The sequence below is a fragment of the Ursus americanus genome, chromosome 30, assembly GCF_024610735.1.
Source record: "Ursus americanus isolate L20-20 chromosome 30, mUrsAme1.1.p, whole genome shotgun sequence".
NCBI lineage: Eukaryota > Metazoa > Chordata > Mammalia > Carnivora > Ursidae > Ursus > Ursus americanus.
Window position 1 is genome coordinate 6,747,499 of NC_142156.1, and position 18,879 is coordinate 6,766,377.

General features: G+C 42.4%; 1 protein-coding gene across 3 annotated transcripts in view; it reads right to left on the bottom strand.

Moving 5' to 3' along the window:
• The window catches only part of PISD (phosphatidylserine decarboxylase), a 41,396-nt gene extending 27,723 nt beyond the window's left edge, over positions 1–13,673 (bottom strand). Inside the window, exons 1-3 of one of the 3 annotated variants that reach the window (XM_045791410.2) lie at positions 13,568–13,673; positions 6,517–6,609; positions 3,393–3,472 (exon numbers count right to left, since the gene is read on the bottom strand). In XM_045791410.2, coding sequence (XP_045647366.2) covers positions 3,393–3,472; positions 6,517–6,563 — 127 coding nt within the window. In that variant the 5' untranslated portion in view covers positions 6,564–6,609; positions 13,568–13,673. Of the gene's footprint in view, positions 1–3,392; positions 3,473–6,516; positions 6,610–13,567 lie in introns of those variants that run through there. The other 2 variants (XM_045791409.2, XM_045791414.2) reach the window with 2 other exon arrangements.
• Between the last annotated feature and the right edge of the window lie 5,206 nt (positions 13,674–18,879).

The window sequence follows — 18,879 nt, forward strand, 5'->3', positions numbered from 1 at the left end:
AAGTAAGGGACAAACATTTTAATTTTTATTATTATTATTTTTTTTAGATTGTATTTATTTGACAGAGAGAGAGAGAGAGAACAAGCAGGGGAAACAGCAGAGGGAGAGGGAGAAGCAGACTCTCTGCCAAGCAGGGAGCCTGATGTGGGTCAATCCCAGGACCCCAGGATCATGACCCGAGGAGAAGGCAGACGCTTAACTGACTGAGCCACCCAGGCGCCCAAGGAACAAGCATCTTTCCTATGAAACTACAATGGACCTCAATTTCCACCACAGCCAGAGAATTTAAGATGAAAACACTGAATCACAGAGAGGTCAAGAAACTAAGCAAAGTTGCCAGGCTGGCTACCACCAGGTCCAGGACTGGGAATCGGGCACCATTTCTCATCCAGGACTCTCTGACCTTACTTTTACAGTCCAGAACCAATTCTGACTAGACACTAGTATTCTCAAATGTGAACTTCCATAAGCTCTTACAATTCAATGATTAAAAAAGACAACCCAATTTAAAAATATACACAGCATCTGAATAGACATTTCTCCAAAGAGGATATACAAATGGCCAATAAGCACATGAAAAGATGCTCAACTCTATTATGGGTTCAACTATGTCCCCCCAGAACTCACATGCTGAGTCCTAACTCCCAGTACCCAGAATGTGACCTTACTTGGATATAGGGTCTCTAGAGAAGTAAACAAGATAAAATACGGTCACGGTGATGGGCCCTAATCCGATATGACTGGTATCCTTATAAAAAGGGAAAATTTGGAGACAGACATGCTTATGAAGAGAACGCCGTGTGAAGATGAAGGCAGAGACCGGGATGATGCTTCTATGAGCCAAAGAGGCCGCAGACTGCCAGCACACCATTAGAAGCCAGACCAGAGGCATGGAACAGGTTCTTCCTCCCAACCTTCAGAAGGAAGCAGCCCTGCGACACCTTGATCTCAGACCTCTGGTCTCCAACTTGAGTGTCTACTCTTTAAGCCTCTCGGTTTGCAGTACTGTTAGAGCAGCCGCAGCAAACCCGCACAACATCATCAGTAAGCAGGGAAATGCAAATCAAAACCAGAGGGAGGTACCACTTCAAACCCACTAGGATGGTTATAATCAAAGAGACAATTAAGTGTCGGCAAGGACGTAGAGAAAGTAGAACACTCATACGCTGCTGGTGGGATTGCAAAATGGGCCAGCCACTTTGAAAAACAGTTTGTCAGTTCCTCAAAATGTCCGTAAAATTACCATTATGACCCAGCAATCCTGCTATTAGGGATACTTCTGAGAGAAATGAAACCTACATCTACACAAAAACTTGTATAAGAATGTTCAACAGCAGCCAAAATGTAGAAACAACCCAAATGTCTATCAACTGGCAAATGGATAAAATGTTGTGTACCCATACAATGGAATATTATTTGATAATACAAAGGAATGAAGTACTGACATATGATAAAACATGAACCTCAAAAACATTATGGGAAAGAAGCCAGCCACAAAAGGCTGCATATTGTAGGATTTCATTCGCACGAAGTGTCCAGTATAGGAAACATACTATAGAGACATAAAGTAGATTAGTGGTTGCCAGGGGTTGGGGGGAGGGAGAAATGGGGAGTGATAGTTTACTGGCTTGGGGCAGGGGGGAGGAATGAAAATGTTCTAAAATTAAATAGTGGTGATGGTTGCACAATTCTGAATATACTAAAAACCACTGAATTGCACGTTAAAAAGATGACTTTTATGGCATGTGGATTTTAACTCAATAACGCTGTTATTAAAACAAAATCTCAAGAGCCAAATCCCCAGGAGCCTACAGAAAACTGGAACATACCCTTCGTACTGCCTCTGACTTCCAATGGGAGGGAACCCTCCTGCTCCTGACATCACCAGCCCCCCACCACATTTTGGGTGTTCCTGTTTCTTCTTTTAATGAGCAAGTGTGGATGTCCTTAATCTCTTCCATCTTCTAATTATTCCTAATGAAACCTTACTACTTCCCGACTAAATGTTCTATCTCTGACCAAGAAAGACTGACCATAAAGCAACTTTTTTTCCTCTTTCTGAAATATCTGGTGCCAAGAGATCTGTTGTACCCTCCTCACTGCAGTGAGCCACCATCCTAGACTGACTAGTCACGCTCCGCTGAATGCTGCCCGCTACACTAGTCCTTTCTTTGATTACATGTTTCGCCTTCTCAGAGGCTTACTTTGCCTCTCCAAAAAGTAGTAGTTAAGTAGAGACAGCCCTCTGCTACTGACCACCTCTCTGCTGGGCTCGTCACTTTATAAAAGCACTGCTTCCCTGCAGATCCAAGATTATGGCTCAATTTCTGAGGCTCCCCTTCTATCCTTCATGTGATTCCTACGTGCTACAGCTCGCAAGTCCTAACGAAGCAGCGCCCAGATGTGCTGCTATTAACTACCATAATAAACGTCCTGTTCTCGCTCTCACTAACCAATTTGTTTTATTCCCAAGGTACGCTCACTGGACAGTTCAAGATGGCTTCCGATACGATCGAATAAAAAGGACATGTAGATAACAAAGACATTTTCGTACAGATTCAAATGGCTGCTTACAAAATCAGAGAAGTTCATAATCTGCAGTTTGGATGAGGGTGTGGGGAACTGATGTGCTCATGAGCACGTAAGCTGGAACAACCCTCTGTGAAAAGCAATTTGGCCTCAACACCGACTTGTACGGTTAGCTCTAACTTATGAAAAGCCAACTACAGTGAATCCGCTTGCCTTTTTCTGCTTCTCAAATTCAGACTTTCTCAGAATTTTAATGTTCAACAAATAGTTTTTTTTTTTAAGATTATTTATTTATTTGAGAGAGCGTGAGCAAGGAAGCATAAATCTTTTTTTGACCCAGTCCCTTTATTTACCCTGAAGCTGCACTAAGATGTTACCACAGAAATGTCTGTAGTAAAAAAAAGCCTAGGGGCGCCTGGGTAGCGCAGTCGTTAGGCGTCTGCCTTCGGCTCAGGGCGTGATCCCGGCGTTCCGGGATCGAGTCCCACATCAGGCTTCTCTGCTGGGAGCCTGCTTCTTCCTCTCTCACTCCTCTGCTGTGTTCCCTCTCTCGCTGGCTGTCTCTCTGTCACATAAATAAATAAAATCTTAAAAAAAAAAAAAAAAAACAGCCTAGAAACAACTTAAATGTCCAACACCAAAAGGTAGTCATCCGACAGAATCCTACGCAGCCAGTAACAACGATGAGGTAATGATCACTAGCGCTCCAGTGATAACTACATGCCAGACGCTCCAAGCACCCCACAGATAGAAGGTCATTTAATTCTACCGACAGCCCTACGAACTAGGAGCTGTTTCTCCCGGAGTGCTGATGAGCAAACTGAAGCACAGAGAGGACAGCACCACCTCTAATTGCTACTTACTTGTGTAGAAGGCTCTGACAGGCAGCTTCCTTAAGGACGGTAGGAAGTGGCTCACGGCAGTGTTCTCACAGGAAAGGAGGCTATAATCAAGCAAAAATTAACCGTTAAACATTTATTTTAAAAATAAATAAATAATAAATAAATAAATAAATAAATAAATAAATAAATAAATAAATAAATAGAAAAATAAAATGTTTTTAAGTAGGCTCCACGCCCAGCGTGGAGGCCAACGTGGGGCTTGAACTCACAACCCTGAGGATCAAGACCTGAGCTGAGATCAAGAGTCAGCTGCTTAACTGACTGAGCCACCCACGTGCCCCTATCTTAAATTTTTTTTTTAAGATTTTATTTATTTATTTGAGAGAGAAAGAGCGCAAGCGGGGAGAGGAGTCCCTCTCCCTCAGCCCCTCCACCCACTCCTGCTTGCTATTTCTCTCCCTCCCTCTCTCTCAAATAAAACCTTAAAAAAAAAAAATTTCTTTAGGGACACCTGGGTGGCTCAGTTGGTTAAGCACTTGTCTTTGGCTCAGGTCATGGTCCCTGAGTTCTGGCCCACATCGGGCTCCTTGCTCAGCGGGAAGCCTGCTCCTCCCTCCACCGGCCGCTCCCCCTGCTTGTGTGCTCTCTCTCACTCTGACAAATACATTTTTTTTTTTAATTCTTTTAAAAAAAGTGACGGGGCGCCTGGGTGGCTCAGTCGGTTAAGTGGCTGACTTTGACTCACATCACGATCCCAGAGTCCTAGGAATGAGCCCCACATCAGGCACCCCACTCAGTGGGGAGTCTGCTTCTCCCCCTCCCTCTGCTCGTGCTCACTGGCTGGCGCACTCTCTCTCTCTCACAAATAAGTAAAACCTTAAAAAAATTTTTTTTAAATGTGGATCAATTGGCAAAACTTGGATACAATGTATGCATTCAATAACTTATATTAATGTTAATTTCATAGGTTTGACCACTGTACTATGGTTGTGAGAAAATGATCTTGCAGGAAGAAGGATGAAAGTTCATAGTAAATGAGTATCAAATCTGTAATTTTCTCTCAAGTGTTTCAGGGGAAAAAAAAATGTATATATATATATATATACACACACACACACACAAACACATAGAGAAGAGGTAGAGAAAGGGAGAATAGTAAAGCAAATGCGGTCGACATTTGGGGAATCTGGGTAAATGGTATTTGGGAATGCTATTTATTACTTTTATAACTTTTCTGTAAGTCTGAAACTATTTCACAATAAAGTTATTTTTTCTTAATTAAGCATAAGATCATAATAGGCAGTAGAGCCAGCACTCTTACACAAAGCCGTATGTTTCCATACCACAAAAGAACAACTGTACACAGCCTTGTAAACGTCCTACTCACTGAAGAATCTAATACTGAAACTTTAAATTTTAAATGTTTGGCCTGGAAAAAAAAAAATGACACAAACAAACCACGTGGGACTATTCTAATATACCTCAGGTCCGGAAGGGTCACTTAATTAAGAATTTTTGAATTTTCTTTTGTGGCTACTTTGCTATTTTGTCAAGCTAGTTTGACAGAGTGAATAGGTTTCAAGCCTTCTCGGAAAAAAATTACCAACAACTTTCACAGCTTTCTACCCTAAGAAAACATTATTTCTGATTCAGTTTGTTTTTCTGTTTCACCTTCACCCAGGGAAACTGGATATTTTCCCAGTGGGAGTAAGGGACTGCCATCGAGGAAAGCATTCATGAACTTTTAGTTAAAAACTGGATCTCCTGGGGCACCTGGATGGCTCAGTCAGTTAAGCGTCTGCCTTCGGCTCAGGTCATGATCCCAGGGTCCTGGGATCAAGCACCGCGTCAGGATCCCTGCTCAGTGGGAAGCCTGCTTCTCCCTCTTCCTCTGTGGCTCCCCCTGCTTGTGCTCTCTCTCTGGCAAATAAATAATTTTCTTTAAAAACTGGATCTCCCCTAATCAAGGAGCAAATATCCCCCTTTCAATTTAGATAGCACTTTGGTTTCCCCAAATTTGGACCTGAAATCTAAAGTAAAGAAGCTATGTCCTGGTCAGTAAACGCTTCTTTTTCTGCTGGAGCCCTTTATGATAGAAGCAATAATTTAATAAACTGTCTACATTGCTACTTTTGTGGAAAACAGAACTGCATGTATGAGCTTCCTACAATAATACTCACTTTCATGGATATTTAGTAGTTATGTCTTATACAGATATCCTGCAAACTGATACAGATATCAGATTAAGGCACCTTCATTTTTTTTTTTTACTTGAAATTGACTTAAAACATCCTCACGGCATGGTGCTAATATGGCTAATGTGATGGATCTGATTCTCTGATAGGCGAGTCAGGTTTGCATGGAGAAAAGTGTGGGACCATGATAATCACCACCATGAAGGCCAGGGAGACGTACAGCTATTAACACAAAGAAGGGTAATGTTTCAGTATATGAATGTTCTTTCAGCACTGAACAATGCTCATCTCTTAGACTGGAAACTCCCACTACAAAAGCTAAAAGCCTCAAACCCTGCTTTCCAAACAGAATTAGAAGAAGCATAAAAACTGACTAAAGGTACATTGTTGTGTTCTGTACACTGCTGTTATGTGTTCCAGAATGAATGCTGAACCCCCCAACTAAAAGAATGTTTGCAGACTGTTTGAATAAGGCTTCCCCCCCACCCTTGGCTGGGGGAGGTATGAATGAGAGATAATTGTCTATCCACTGGAACCAGACACACAGCACTCAGGTGGTTTCTCTTGCGTGTGGGTCTTCCCCCTTGGCAGCCGTGCCCCAGAACACAGAGCTCGGCTCTCCTGTATACCACCGTAGCCCCAGCTCCTGGAAAAAAGGCCCAGCAAATGTGTCATTACACCAATTTGTCTTTTATTACTGGATCATTTTTTTTAAGATTTATTTATTTGAGAGAGAGAGAGAGAGAGAGAGCACAAGCAGGTGTAGAGGCAAAGGGAGAGGAAGAAACAGACTCCCCACTGAGCAGAGAGCCCGATGTGGATCTTGATCCCAGGACCCTGGGATCATGACCTAAGCCTAAGGCAAATGCTTAAGTGACTGAGCCACCCAGGCACCCCTATTACTGGACATTTCTGTCCTCATATAAATCCTGTACTTTCTCCAATCTTACCTAACATGTATCTCTAGCTTCCACCCCACTTTTCTTCTCTCCTTCATAACAAGCTCTTAAAAAGAGCTAAGTTCACTCTTAACCAGAAAAATCCTAGAAGAGAACACAGGCAGTAATCCCTCTGACATCAGCTGTAGCAACTTTGTCCTAGATAGGTCCCCTGAGGAAGGGAAACAAAAGCAAAAATAAACTACTGGGAAAATAAAAACCTTCTCCACAGTGAAGGAAACAGCCAACAAAACTAAAAGGCAACCTATGGAATGGGAGAAGATATTTGCAAATGTTGTATCCAATAAAGGGTTAGTATCCAAAATATATAAAGAACTTATAAAACTCAACACCCAAATAACAAATAATTCAAATAAAAAATGGGCAGAAGACATGAACAGACATTTCTCTAAAGAAGACATCCAGATGGCCAACAGTCATATGAAAAGGTGCTCATCATTTGTCATCAGGAAATGCAAATCAAAACTACAATGCAATATCACCTCACACCTGTCAGAATGGCTAAAATCAGCACAAGAAACAATAGGTGTTGCCAAGGGTGTAAAAAAAAAAAGAAACCCTCTTGCACTGTTGTTGGTTGGAATGCCAACTGGTGCAGCCACTGTGGAAAACAGTATGGAGGTTCCTCAGAAGTTTAAAAAAGAAATTATGGGGGCACCTGGGTGGCGCAGCGGTTAAGCGTCTGCTTTCGGCTCAGGGCATGATTCCGGCATTATGGGATCGAGCCCCACATCAGGCTCCTCCGCTGTGAGCCTGCTTCTTCCTCTCCCACTCCCCCTGCTTGTGTTCCCTCTCTCGCTGGCTGTCTCTATCTCTGTTGAATAAATAAATAAAAAAATCTTAAAAAATAAATAAATAAATAAATAAAAATAAAAAAGAAATTATGATCCAGTAATCACACTACTGGATATTTACCCAAGAAATACAAAAACACTAATTCAAAGGGATACATGTATCCCTATGTTTATAGCAGGATTATTTACAATAGCCAAGATATGGAAGCAGCCCAAGTATCCATCTACCGATGAATGGTTAAAGAAGATGTGGTGTGTGTGTGTGTATATATGTATGTATATACACACGTCACACACACACACACACACACACACACACACATATACATAATGGAGTATTATTCAGCCATAAAAAAGAATGAAATCTTGCCATCTGCAATGACATGCGTGGACCCAGAGAGTTAATGCTAAGCAAAATAGGTCAGATAAAGACAAATAACAAATGATTTCAGTCATATGTGGAATTTAAGAAACAAAACAAACGAGCAGACGGCAAAAAAAGAAAAAAAGGGAGAGAGACAAACCAAGAATGAGACTTTTTTATAACTATAGAGAACAAGTGGAAGTTACCAGAGCGGAGGAGGATAGAGGGATGAGTTAGATAGGTGATGGGGATTAAGGAGAGCACTGTGATGAGCAGTGTGTGTCGTATGGAATTGCTGAAGCACTATATTGTACATCTGAAACAAATATAACACCATATGCTAACTGGAATTAAAATAAAAACTTAAAAAGGGCGCCCGGGTGGTTCAGTCACTTAAGCATCTGCCTTTGGCTCAGGTCACTACCCCAGAGTCCTCGGATTGAGTCCCAAGTCTGCTTCTCTGCCCCTCCCCTGGCTCATGCACATTCTCTCTCTCTCTCTGTCTCTCTCGTTCATGCTCTCTCAAATAAATAAAATCTTTTAAAAAAATAAACAAAAACTTAAAAAAAAAAAAAAGAGCTAGGTCCACTGTCACTACTTCTCACTTCCCACCTCCCACCCTCTCTTAATCCTGCTCAACTAGGCTTTTGTTCCTATCCTGTTACCCCGTCAAGGTCACCAACAACCTCCATGTTGCCGACACCAGCACATGTTTCTTGGGTCTCATATTATTTGAACTCTCACCTGCCACAACTGATCCCTTTCTCTTTTTTTCTTGAGGTATAACCGACATGTAACATTGTTAGTCTCAGACAACGTGAGTCAATATCTGTATATAATCTGTAGAGATTGCAAAATGATCACCACAGTAAGTCTAGTTACCATGTGTCGACATACAGCTACAAAACTTCTTTTCCTGTGATGAGAACTTTTAAGATGGACTCTCCTAGCAACTTTCAAGTACGCCGTACAATATTATTAAGACTTATTTGTTTTAGAACTAGAAGTTTGTACCTCTTAACCTCCTCACACTTTCTCCTTCCTGAAACACATCTCTCACATGGCTTCCGGGATCCTGATTTTCCCCCTGCCTCTCTGGTCTCTCCCTAACTTCAAACTGTTGCCATGCCCAAGGTTCAGATCTCTTTTCCATCTACACTCTTCCTAGAGTTGCTCATCTAGTCCCCCGCCTTTATTTTTTTTTTTTAATTTTAATTCCAATATAGTTAACACACAGTATTATATTAGTTTCAGGTGTTCAATATAGTGATTCAACAATTCCATACATCACTCTGCTCAACAAACGTATGGCTTACTCCCCATCACCTATTTCACCCATCCCCTCAGTCACCTGTCTTTAAATAGCCAGACACCGATGATTCCCTCACTGCTCCTCCAGAGATGTCCAGATCCATTATTTTCAACTGGCTACTCAACATCCCGACTCTTCATCATCTCAAACTGTGTTTGTCCAAAACACAACTCCTAACCCTCCCTCCCTAACTCCCCTTCAACCTGCTCCTTCCCCCAGAGGTGTCCATCTGCAGTGAGACTAGTCAGGTGTTTATCAAATCCACTTCTTCTTCTTCCTGGGCACCCAAAACATGGTGTTTCCCAGCTTCCTCTGCAGTAGGGTGTGACCACAGAACTGCGTTCTAACCAATGTGAAGACCATTCAGGTTTCCAGGCATCCACCTCCAGGCTTTCCCCTCGGCCTGCTCGCTGCAGACAAAAATGCAGAGCTTGGAAAGCCATGTGCTAAAGACAGCAGGAGCATCCCTAAATTACTGTGGCCCCACTGATCAGGAGCACCCCCTGGGACTTTACAAGATCGAGATATAAACCTACTGTGTTAAGTCAGAGATCCTGGGGTTTACCTGTTACCATAGCAACATTACTATAATATACCATCTCAGCAAAAGGTATCACCCTTCACACAGCTACACAAATCAAAACCCTAAGACTCATTCTTACAGAAGTCCCTTCTTTCTCACTATCCATATTCAGTTTACTGGCGAGACAGGAAGACTCTTCCTTTAAAATATATCTTTATCTGCCTAGGGGCACCTGGCTGGCTCAGCTGGAAGAGCACGCAACTTGTTCTCAGGGTCGTGAGTTCAAGACCCAAGCTGAGTGTAGAGATTACTAAAAAAAATAAACTTAAAATGTGTGTGTGTGTGTGTGTGTGTGTGTGTGCGTGTGTGTGTGTACCTTCTGCCTATTTCTCACTGCCTATTTCTCATTGCCACCACTACTCACACCCCAGCCCAAAACACCTGATTCTCCTACCAGATGACTGTGAAGGCCTGTTCTCCAATCTCCAGTTTTCACTCTTGGCCCTCTGTATCCCATTCACCGCAAAACAGCCAAAGTCATCTTTTCAAAACAGAAAATAAAACCAGACCTATGTACTTGGTCCTTGCTGGATTCTCAGATATCCTGCTGCCTTCCATCTCCTTCCTACTCATTCCTCTTGCTACTCCTAGTACCCACCACACCTTTGCCTCTTTCCACAACCTTGCATTCGCTGTTTGTTCTACTGGGCACACCCTTCTATGTGACTCACTCCCTCATCAGTCAGTTCTCTGTGAAAAGGTTTCCTCCTGAGTTTGGCTTTCCTGACCACCATATGCCCAAGAGTTGCCCCTATCAAGCACTAACCTTTTAATTACTTTGTTTTTTTTATAGCACTTCTTGCTACCTGGAATGAACAGATTACATATATACATATACATATATATGTGTGTGTGTGTGTATCTATCTATCTCCATCTATTTACTGTCCATATCCTTTTGAAAAATTTTATTTATTTATTTGACAGAGAGAGAGAGAGAGAGCACGCGCACGAGAAAACACAAGTGGGGGAAGCAGCAGGCAGAGGGAGAGGAAGAAGCAGGCTCCCCAATGAGCAAGGAGCCTGATGCGGGGCTTGATCGCAGGACCCTGGGATCATGACCTGAGCTGAAGGCAGACACTTAACCATCTGAGCCACCCAGGCGCCCCAACTCTCCATATCCCTTGATGAACACAGGGGTTTGTCAACCTTCTCATTGAACTCCAATCTCAATGGTGAGATTAAGCCCCAAGGGATGAACAGATAAGTTCAATCAGATGTCTCTTCTAGCTGGTGACTCATGTGCGCATCCTGCAAACAGGTGGTTAAAGTCCATGAGTGAGCACACAAGTCTGACTGTATGGCTCACTGCCACTCACTAGCAGTGTGACTTTAGAAATGTAATTAATTCTAAGCCTCAATTTCTCCACCTGTAAAAACAGGATCTACCTCATTAAGACTACCTAAGACAATCATGAAAAATTGGCACCTGGTTACATATTACTATTATTTAAAGTAACAGAGTTTATGGGCTCCTGGTTGGTTCAGTTGGTTAAGCGTCTGCCTTCAGCTCAGGTCATGGTCCTGGGGTCCTGGGATGGAGCCCCGCATCGGGCTCCCTGCTCAGCAGGGAACCTGCTTGTCCCTCTCCTCCCCGCTCATGCTCTATCTCTGTCTCTCTCTTTCTCTCTTAAATGGATGGGTAAAATCTTTAAAAATAAACAAACAAACAAACAAACAAATAAATAAATAAATAAATAAATAAAGTAACAGAGTTTATATTCAGGTGGCACACCCTGGGATGGCTCTATCAATTGGCTACAACTAAGGGGCACCTGGCCGGCTCAGTCAGTGGAATATGTGACTTGTGACCTCAGAGTTGCGAGTTTGTGCCCCATGCTGGGGGCAGAGATTACTTAAAACAAAACAAAAAAAACAACTGTCTATGACCAATGTTCATGCTGACTGGTCTGTGCCCATACTGCCATGGTTATAAAATACTTTAACATCATCTCTGGTGGTGATGCTTTAACTGTAGTCCTTCTATCTCTCCTGCTTTCTGAAGTTACGAAAGCTCTCCTAAAAACGACATGGCAGACCTTCTGAAGGCCTTATTCCACATTCCCTCTCTTATTAGTGTTTGGTGTTTTCTCTCTTCTACTAAACTGCAAAGTTCTTTAAACACAGAGCTAATTTCAAATACTGTATCTTTTAATTCCTCTCTTCCCTCCCTTTCCCCATGGTTCCTGGCACTGTGTTCTGCAGTAGTAGTAATATCATAAATACTTCTGAATGAAAGTCTTCCATAAGCAACCACTCCCTAGGTACTAAGTCCATACTTACCTGAACCTAAGAATCATCTGAGGCACTTGGCAGCCCCAAGCAACTACACCTACTGAATCTGAATTTGGCAGCAAGGTGGGGATATATCCAGGAATCTCAATTTCTAATAAACATCCACCCTATTATTTTATCAAACCAGTTTGAGAAACATGGCCATTAATTATCACCCAAGATGTTGCTTTCTCTTTGTTCTATCACCTGCCACACATTGCCCAGTTACTGAAAAAAAATTCCCCTGCAATACGAGGCTTTCATCTATATGTCTCACACACATGCTTTACTTAAAACTTAAGCAAATGCTGTCTTTTTGGTTTTTGTGTTATCAATATATACCTTTGAAAATTAAAAGTTCTTATTGTGCCCAAATCCTCATTCCTTCCAACCACTACACCTAAATCCAGTCTCATTTATCTCCATTGATACTAAAGTATGACTCCCCACCTCCAACCCCTTTTGTAACTATGTTGAGTACATCCTCCACATCATCATTTTAAAAAAATATCTTAAGAGTGTCATTTTTTAGTCTAACTCATGACACAGTTTAGCTGAATTCATGGCAGACTCATAAACAGCACAGCTGGTATTAATACAAAATCAGAGACCCTCCAGTCCAAATCCCAACAGTTAATCCACATTGCAGAGCCCCCTCTTGAGAGAACTACACCATTTCTGAATAGTCAATGATAGGAGAGTAAAGCGTTCATGGTAAGGCCAGTTTCTGTTCCCTCTCAGCCCAAATCCAGTGTCCTTTTACTTCCCCAAATTACAATGACAGGTCACCACCTCTGGTCACAGAGCAAGTTTTGGTTAACGCTGACAAAATTAACCCTGCCGGAAAAAACAAAAATCACCGTGAGACTCTCACACCCTCGCTCTTTGAAATGACACCAAGCAGCCAACTGAGTCATAGCTACCAACATTTTAATCCATTTTCCGGGAGTCCAAACGCTCCCAAGCTATTTCTGAATAATAAATGCCCTCATGGTGGGCAGTCTGGGGGGAAGGTCCATGCATGAGAGAGAGAGGTAGGCTGGTCGGGGTCCTGGTTCTGCCACTAACTGGCTGGGTGAAACTGAGCAGGTCCCTCCCGCTCTCAAGGCCTCAATTTCGCCAATTCCAAAACCAGCTAGATTTAGATGATCCCTCAGATCTCTTCCAATTCTAAGAACCTAAAACTTGGAAGTCAGTCCCCACAGTAACAAAGATCCTAATTCCTTATAGACTATTCTAGATTACCAAATCCAACCTCTTCGCTTCAAAGACCAAGAACCCGAAATGAAAGCCCCCGACGACTTCCAGTCCAAAGCTCTTCCCACATCTTACTGCTCCTCCAAGAACACAAAACTCGAAAACTGGAGTCCAGACCAGCCTCGACTCTAGCGGAGGGCACGCAGCCTATTCCATCTGTTTCGTTTGTTTGGGTTTTTTTGTGGGGTGTTTTTGTTTTGTTTTGTTTGGTCCCTTCTGCACTTCCACCTAGCTAGAAAGCGCAAAGCGAGAGCGCTTAGGACAGACCCTAAATAAATCCGGACCTCCCTACGCGCCGGCAGTCGCACCTGCCCCCGAGCTCTACGTGAAGGTGGATGGCTGTCTTTACCCGACCCCTCCTCAGGGAGCCCGCAAAAGAGAAACGTTTTCTCCCTCCTGACACTCCGGCTCGGCCCAGGCCGCCTCCCACCCCGAGACAGCCTCCCCAGGAAGCTATACCTGCTCCGCCACGGCGCGACCCCGCACAGCAACCTCAGGTACCGCCGCCCCACGGACGCCGCCATCTTATCTCCTCCTTCTTGGCGGGCCACGCCCCCTTTCCACAATTGTGGCGCATGCGTGTGACGTTACGAGCATAGCGCTCACGGAACCAATGAGGAACGCTGTGGGCTGTGGGCGGAGACGGCTAAGCTCCTCCCCATGGGGGGCTCCCCGCCCCATCAGCCCGGCTCTTCGGGCACCTACAGAACCGGGTTGGGTAGGTTTTTGTTGTGTTGCATCGGAATCTGGGTGCAGTGTCGCCAGTCCTCTTTCTTTCTACTGGCGTGCGTTTCCTCATGCGCCTGGAAAATGATTCACCCAAGATCTGAGAATGTATCAGCTTAGCCAATTCCCTTATTTACAGACGGAGAAGCTAAGAGAATCCACCGCTCATCTACCATTTACTCCGCGCTCCCTAAGTGCGAGGCTCCGCTCTGAGCATATCTCGTTCTTACTTTCCCAAATTGGAGAAATATAGCTCCACTTTTCCCTCCCCAGTCTGCTAATCACAGTTGTCTTCACCAGACATTTGACACAAGAGGATATATTGCCTGGTGCCTGCAGTTATTTCTGTGTGGTTCTTTAAGCCCAAATAGTGCACAACCAACTCCCCCAGAGAGCCTAACAGGCATCAGGTTTCCTGTTGGAGGGAAGACACCTCCTTCTATGGGCCTTTAAAATATGAGGGGGGGAGGAATGTATAGAATTGGTTTACTATTCAACTGTGACTAATAACTCAAAAGGCGGGGGCGGGGTTATTTCAAATTAAAGTGCATTTTGGAAAACTGAAATATCCACATGCAAAAGGATGAAGTGGACCCTTTCCTTACACCACATACGAAAAGTAACTCAAAATGAATCAAAGACCTAAACTTAAGAATTAAAACTATAAAACTCTTTTTTTTTTAAGATTATATTTATTTATTTGAGAGAGAGCGCGAGAGGGAGGGAAGGGCAGAGGGAGAGGGAGAAGCAGACTCCCTGCTGAGCAGGGAGGTGGGGGTGGGGCTCTGGGATCGTGACCTGAGCCCAAGGTAGACACTTAACCGACTGAGCCACCCAAGAGCCCCAAACTATAAAACTCTTAAAAGAAATATAAAGGAAACCATCATGACTTTGGATTCAGCAGTAATTTTTTGAGTGTAACACCAAAACGCAAAGACAACAAAATAATATCAATTGAACATCAAAATTAAAACTTTCGTACACCAAAGGACAGTATCAAGAGAATTCAAAGACAATCCACAGAAATCGAGAAAATATTTGTAAATCCTATATCTCTGATAAGCATCTAATATCCAGAATATATGAAGAACTTCTAAAATTCTGAAACTTCTAAAACAAGCAACCCAATCAAAATATGGACAAAAAATGAGCAGTCGTTTCTCCAAAAAAAATCATACAAATGGCTAATAAGATGCTCGACATCACTAGTCATTAGGGAAATGCACATCAAAATCACAATGAGATACCAACTTCACATCCATTAGAATGATTATAAATTATTTTTAAATGGAAAATAACAAGGGTTGGTAAGGATGTGGAAAACCTAGAATCCTTGTGCATTGCTAGTGTAAGGTAAAATGGTACAGCCACTATGGAAAACAATTTGGTAATTCCTCAAAAAGTTAAACACAGAACTATGATATGATCCAGCAATTTCACTCCTACGTATACGCTCGAAAGAACTGAAAGCAGGGACTCAGGGGCGCCTGGGTGGCTCAGTCCTTAAGCATCTGCCTTCGGCTCAGGGCGTGATCCCAGAGTCCTGGGATCGAGCCCCACATCAGGCTCCTCTGCTGGGAGCCTGCTTTTTCCTCTCCCACTCCCCCTGCTTGTCTCTCTCTCACTGGCTGTCTCTCTCACTGGCTGTCTCTGTGTCAAATAAATAAATAAAATCTTTTTAAAAAAAAAGAAAACAGTGACTCAGATACATGTACACCAATGTTTATAGCAGCAGTATTCACAATAGCCAAAAAGTGGATTTATAGATGAATGAATAAATAAAATGTGATATATCCATATAACAGAATATTATTCAGTTTTAAAAAGGGGTGAAGTATCGATACATGCTACAACATGTATAAACTTTAAAAACATTATGGTAAGTAAATTAGCCAGGCACAAAAGGACAAATATTGTATGATGCCACATGAAGTACCTAGAATGGCAAATTTATAAATAGAAAGTAGAATAGAGGTTACCAGAAGCTGGGAGGAGGGGAGACTGGGGAGTTGATAGGTACAAAGTTTCTGTTCGGGACGATGAAAAAGTTCTGGAAATAGTGGCAATTGTCTAACATTGTGAATATACTTGATGTCACTGAATTATACATTTAAAAATGTTACATATACTTTATCACAATTTTTGAAAAAAAGTCAGTTGAGGGGCACCCGCATGGCTCAGTTGGTTGGGCATCTGACTTTGGCTCAGGTCATAATCTCAAGGTCCTAGGGTTGAGCCCTGAGTTTGGCTCCCTGCTCAGCGGGGAGTCTTCTCGCTCTCCCTCTGCCTCCCCTCTCCCCCATGGCTTGTGCTCTCTCAAATAAATAAATAAAATCTTAAAAAATAAATAAAAAGTTAAAAGTCAGTTGATAAGAAATGTTGAGAAGAATATGTGTGGAGAAATCACAACCTTCATACTGTTGGTGGGAATGTGAAAAGATGCAGTTTCTTTAGAAAACAATCTGGCAGTCCCTCAACAATTAACCATAGAGTTACCACCAGATGTCCCAGCACTTCCACTTGTAGGAATATACCCAAGAGAAATTAAAATGTATGTCTACACAAAAACCTGTGTGGACCGATACATGTTACAACATTGGTGAACCTTGAAAACATTATGCTAAGTGAAAGAACCCACTCTCAAAAGACCACATATTGTGGGGCGCCTGGATGGTTCCATTGGTTAAGCGACTGCCTTTGGCTCAGGTCACGATCCTGGAGTTCATGGATCAAGTCCTCCATCGGGCTCCCTGCTCAGGGGGGAGTCTGCTTCTCCCTCTAACACTACTCCCTCTCGTGTTCTGTCTCTCCCCCTCTCTCTCATTCTCTCTCTCTCAAATAAATAAATAAAATCTTTTTAAAAAAGACCACATATTGTATTATTCTATTCATAAGAAATATCCAGAACAGAGAAATCTACAGAGACAGAAAACAGATAGTAAATGCCTAGGGCTGGGGAAGAGGGAATGAGGGGATGAGGGATAACTAAGGATACGAGGTTAAAAAAAAAAAAAGATTATTTATTTGAGAGAGAGAGTAACAGAGAGCCTGAGAGGGGAGAGGGTCAGAGGGAGAAGCAGACTCCCCCCTGAGCAGCAAGCCCCACGCAGGACTTGATCCCAGGACACCAGGATCATGACCTGAGCCAAAGGCAGTGGCTTAACCAACGGAGCCACCCAGTTGCCCCAGGGTATGAGATTTTTGAGGGGTTGATGAAAATGTTCTAAAACTGACTGTGTTGACGATAAACATATCTATGAATATACTAAAAACCACTGAAGTGTCAACTTAAAATGGGTGAATTTGGGGGCGCCTGGTCTTGATCTCAGGATTCTGAGTTCAAGCCCCACATTGGGCTCCATACCGTGGAGCCTCCTTTAAAAAATAATAAAATGGGTGAATTATATGGTATGTGAACTATATCTCAATAAAGCTGTTTAAAATCTTGTATTTCTATTTATTACTGGAATACAGAAATATACTTGATATTTATATCTGAGCTTGTATCTAATGTGATGTTTGGGGTACGTGTTTGTAATAGATATTTTTCTGATTGAAAGTCTTCCCTTCTATTGCTACTATGGGTAAAGTTTTTATCATAAGTGAGGGTATACAAATGTACATTTTGGCATCGGTTAAGATGAGCGTGTATTGTTGGCTTTTTTCCTCCCAAATTCTGTTAATGTGGTGAATTACATTGATTTTCTTTTATTTTTTAAAACAAATATATTGAGATATAATTCACATACCATACAATTCAACCATTTTAAGTGTACAACTCAATGGTTTTTAGTATATCTACAGGGATTGTGCAACCATCACCATAATGAATTACATTTCATCACCCCAAAAAGAAACCCCACACCCTTTAGCTATCACTCCTTTGTTCCCCATTTCCACCTCCCCAGCCCTAAGCAATGAGTAATCTACTTTCTGTCTCCACAGGCTTCCCTATTCTGGATTTTCCTGTGAATGGAATCAAATAATATGTAGACTTTTTAAAAAGATTTTATATATATATTTGAGAGAGAGACAGAGAGAGCACAAGCAGGGGGAGGGGCAGAGGGAGAGGGAGAAGCAGACTCCCCACCGAGCAGGGAGGCTGATGCAGGACTGGATCCCAGGACCCGGAGATCACGACCTGAACTGAAGTCAAACGCTTAACCGACTGAGCCACCTAGGCACCCCTAATATGTAGACTTTTTTAAAAAAATATTTTATTTATTTATTTGACAGGGACAGCCAGCGAGAGAGAACACAAGCAGGGGGAGTGGGAGAGGAAGAAACAGGCTCCTCGCGGAGGAGCCTGATGTGGGGCTCGATCCCAGAACATCGGGATCATGCCCTGAGCCGAAGGCAGATGCTTAACGACTGTGCCACCCAGGCGCCCCTAATATGTGGACTTTTGTAACTGGCTTCTTTCACTTAGCATAATGTTTTCAAGGTTCAACCATGTTGTAACATCTATCAATACTTCATTTCTTTTCATTGCCAAACAATAATCCATTGTATGGATATACCGCATTTGTCTGTCCATTCACAGTTGATGGACGTTTGGGTCATTTCTACCTTTTGGTGATTATGAATAATGGTGCTATAAACATTCATATATAATTTATTGTATGAACAAATATTTTCATTTCCCTTGCGTATATATCTAGGAGTGGAATAGCTGGCTTGTATGTTAACTCAATTGTTAATTGTTTGAGGAACTGCGGGATTGTTTCCCAAGATGGCTGTACCATTTTACATTCCACCAACAGTGTATGAGAGTTAGATTCCCACCAGCAGTACGTGAGGGTTTGGATTTCTCCATACCTTGTCAACACTTGTTATTTTCTGTCTTTTTAAAATTATTATTATTACATCCATCCTAATGGGTATGAAGCGGTATCTCATTATGGTTTTGTTTGCATTTCTCTGATGACTAATGATGTTTAGCATCTTTTCATGTGTTTATTAGCTATTTGCATACCTCCCTTGAAGAAACGTCTATTCGGATCCTTTTCCATTTTTAAATTGGGTTGCCTTTTATTATTAAGTTG